Source organism: Solanum verrucosum, unplaced genomic scaffold (assembly GCF_900185275.1).
Source record: "Solanum verrucosum unplaced genomic scaffold, falcon-dt-bn FXZP01000103.1, whole genome shotgun sequence".
Taxonomy (NCBI): Eukaryota; Viridiplantae; Streptophyta; class Magnoliopsida; order Solanales; family Solanaceae; genus Solanum; species Solanum verrucosum.
The window spans coordinates 2,510,438-2,513,839 of record NW_026020048.1 but is presented as its reverse complement, the minus strand read 5'-3'; the positions used below and the strand labels follow the sequence as shown (position 1 = coordinate 2,513,839).

The window sequence follows — 3,402 nt, the reverse complement described above, 5'->3', positions numbered from 1 at the left end:
AGCTCAATATATAAATGGAACTTCATACAGTGCCTTGTCGGAGTATAATTAACTTGCATCAACAAGCAAAAGAACTTCAAAAGCTAGCCAACTTAACACACAGGCTACACCAACCCTTGCAGGCTAGCGCCATTGCCCAAAAAGTTTTGTGAACCAAGCAATTCGAAGGGGCAACTCAAAAGGAACAACATTATGTTGCTCCTTTTGTAATTACTGTAAATGACATCATGCAGTTCACTAGCAAGTAACAACGCTGCAAACATAATTTCTTAGGTTTCAGCTACATTTCCTCCCATTTAAGTTTCTTCATTCAACATTTACATTCACTTTAAGAAGTAAATTTCCTTCCAAGAAGGTGCATCTTTCTATCATCTGCGTGATATAATTTGTAAGCATAGCAAACATCAAGATATATGAACCAGCAGAAAATTATAATGAGTCATCACGTACATATTCAGGCTTTGAACATAGAATAACCTGGTAACGATCAAAATTACATACGGACACAGCTTTCTTCCTCATTCTCAATAATGCAACCAGAAAGCTAGTCTAGAGGAAAGATAAAACAATAAATGCATTCTACCAAACTCCTAGACTAGCAGTGTATTTCCATCTAACCTTTAAGCATCAACATATCTTTGTTGAATTGCTCACCAATATGAGACTATGAATGATATATTGGCATTTCCAAATGGCAAGTCGACTCTAAGATCAGATAAACCCCTGGCAAAAAAGATAGAAGATTAGCAACAGAATGAACTTATTAGGCTTAACTAAATAAACAGTGGAATAGGGTATGGTTTTCCTACAGAATAAATTTCAATTCATTCAGCTGCATAAGGTTGATTTTATGCCAACCACAACAAATGAGATAAAACTGCGAGTTCTATGTTTCTTTAGTGAGTGTCAAGAAAAAGACTAAGGCACTTACAAAATGCACCATTATAGTTTTAGGAGGAAGACTCGGGAGCTGCTGCTTGTCTTGTTCGTTCAGGCGGAGGACCATCTCTTCTTCTTACATATGCTTTACTCTTGCTTCTTGTTCTGTTAGCCTGCTTGGGTTGGTAAGTAGGATACTGACAAGGAATTATTTCTCCATTGATGTACTTATCTCCTGAAAGAAGAAACCACATAGAGGTTATCTCGCTGTAGAATCACAAGTGAAACTGAGCTCAAAGGAAGAAATTTCTAACCTCCATAGTCCTTGTTCTTCACATCTATATAAGAATCAGGCAGGACCCACAGAACTCCAGGTAGACCTACAGAATGAATATCAAATAGAAAAACGAACGAGTCAATGCCACCACACTGGATGTACAGCATCTCATATGTTGAAATAGGAACTCACCCTTAAACTTCTCTGATGTTTCTTCAGATACAGTGCACTGAAAACCAGTGTAAGTGGTAGTACTAAAGGCATACATGTTCTTCTTTGCCTCTTCCATACTGATAAGAAAATTTAGATTAATAAGCCAACAAAAACTCTGCTGGTTAATAAGAAAATAGTCTATCCTGCTAAAGCAATATAGTTACAAATCCCTACCAAAATTTTATCAGTACCTACTTTGTCAATAACAACAACTCCGCCACCCTCTTAATCAATGGTACTTTCACAGTAGTAACTGGATTTACTCACTAGCATAAGATTAATCTTCAAGTTCTTGGGATGGACTATCTTGAAGTCCACAATTTGGACAATCTATGCCTAAAGATATCATCTTTGTTCACAGTTTACAAGTAATAATTCTGTAACTAACTATCACCATAAAGAACACAACTAGGAATACAATCACTAAGGAAAATTATCAAACATATTCAGAATCATATATCTTCAGTAACTAGTTGCCAACATGAAAACTTTCATAGCAATACTCAAACCCCCCAATCCCCACCCCAAATTAAAGCCCATAAAAACAAGAAATAACAATACATTACGAAACTAACCTTCCAAGAACGGTGGCAAGAGTGTCAAGATAAGTATCAATCATCTGTTCTCTAGTAGGAGCAGGGTCTTTAGGGAACTCCATGACAATAAGCCAGTGGTTATAATCACATCCAGGTAACATAATAGTTTCCCTTTCATCACTGTTACTGCTCCTCTTTGAAGAGTATTCCCCATCAGAAATGGCTCTTACAACTGGGAATCTTGAACTTTTTGCTGGTGGAATTGAAGAGAGAGAGGTTGTGAGAAAAGGGTAGGAAAGAGAAAGAAGAAAAGTTGGGGTTTTAGGGAGGTTTTGGAATTGAGAATTAGGGTTTAAGGTTTTGGAAAAAGAAGGAAGATTGAGAGCTGCCATGGCAACTGTAAGAGGGGAAAATGAAGTGATAAGGGGATTTGGCTTGGATTTTCTTATTAGCCTCTATGCTCTTTAGAAATAAATATCTTTTCACTCGAGGCCCTTATATTTTTTCATTTTTTACTTTCTTCGTGTTCTTTTTTTCTTTTCTTTTTTTGAAAATATCTTTTCACTTAATCGAACTCAAAAACAGATTAAGATGTCACAAAGTGAATATAATCATATTTTGTTGAGTTATTTCTCAAACCTAACATCTTTGTCAGCTTTGAATTCTTTAAAAAAAATAAAATTATCTCTTATCGGAGAAAAGAGTTATCAAGCAATTAAAATTGAATGAAAGGATGAATTATATCATACGATACAAGTACATAATAAAGTAAAAGACACTTTGTTACCAACAATGGTAATAGTAATAGGAAAGTAAGTACTTCTTCATTCTTAATCAGAAATTTATGTATTTGCATTACTTATAGAGATTGAGAACAAAATTTATAACGTTCTTAATAACCTACCCCTAGTGAAATTTTAGGGAGCAAATTTCTGACTAACAAGTACATCAGTAGCCCAATTTCTTGGCCTGCTAAGGTTTGGACAATCACCGTTGGGTTTCCAAAATAGGGCCTCCTAGCATATTCATTTTAGGCCCACTAGAGAGTGTCACAAAGAGAGGAAAAGATTTCAATATTTGGTAAGGAGGATGACACACTTGGCCCAAATGTAATCCAATGCTTTTTAGACCTCATATAGCAAGAGCTTAATGCACGGATGACGAAACGTTGAAGGATGAATAGGATCTCATATTATTTACCATAATGCACGGATGACGAACGTTGAAGGATGAAATAGGATCTCATATTATTTACAGTCACTTGTATAAAAGTAGTTGCTAGATTTTGTAAGTTATGATAGATCAAATCAAACAAATGCGTAGCTGGAACAACAGAATTTCAAATTTGGGCTCAATGTTTTCTAAGGCTCGTAGACTACAAAATGTCAATAACATCATGGTGTTGACAATGAATTAAGTTAATCAAGAAATCCTATTTAAATTAAGATTTGGTAAAAATCCAGCATAATCGCATGAGGAATTAAATATACTTGATTC

General features: G+C 35.3%; 1 protein-coding gene across 1 annotated transcript; it reads right to left on the bottom strand.

Annotated features, from left to right (window-relative positions):
- Positions 1–864: 864 nt before the first annotated feature.
- On the bottom strand, positions 865–2,371 carry LOC125821855 (DAG protein, chloroplastic). The gene is made up of 4 exons (XM_049501217.1): positions 1,945–2,371; positions 1,349–1,446; positions 1,194–1,259; positions 865–1,114 (listed from the first exon to the last, which is right to left on the bottom strand). The coding sequence occupies exons 1-4, from the start codon at positions 2,295–2,297 to the stop codon at positions 951–953; spliced, it is 681 nt and encodes a 226-aa protein (XP_049357174.1). The 5' UTR covers positions 2,298–2,371; the 3' UTR covers positions 865–950.
- Between the last annotated feature and the right edge of the window lie 1,031 nt (positions 2,372–3,402).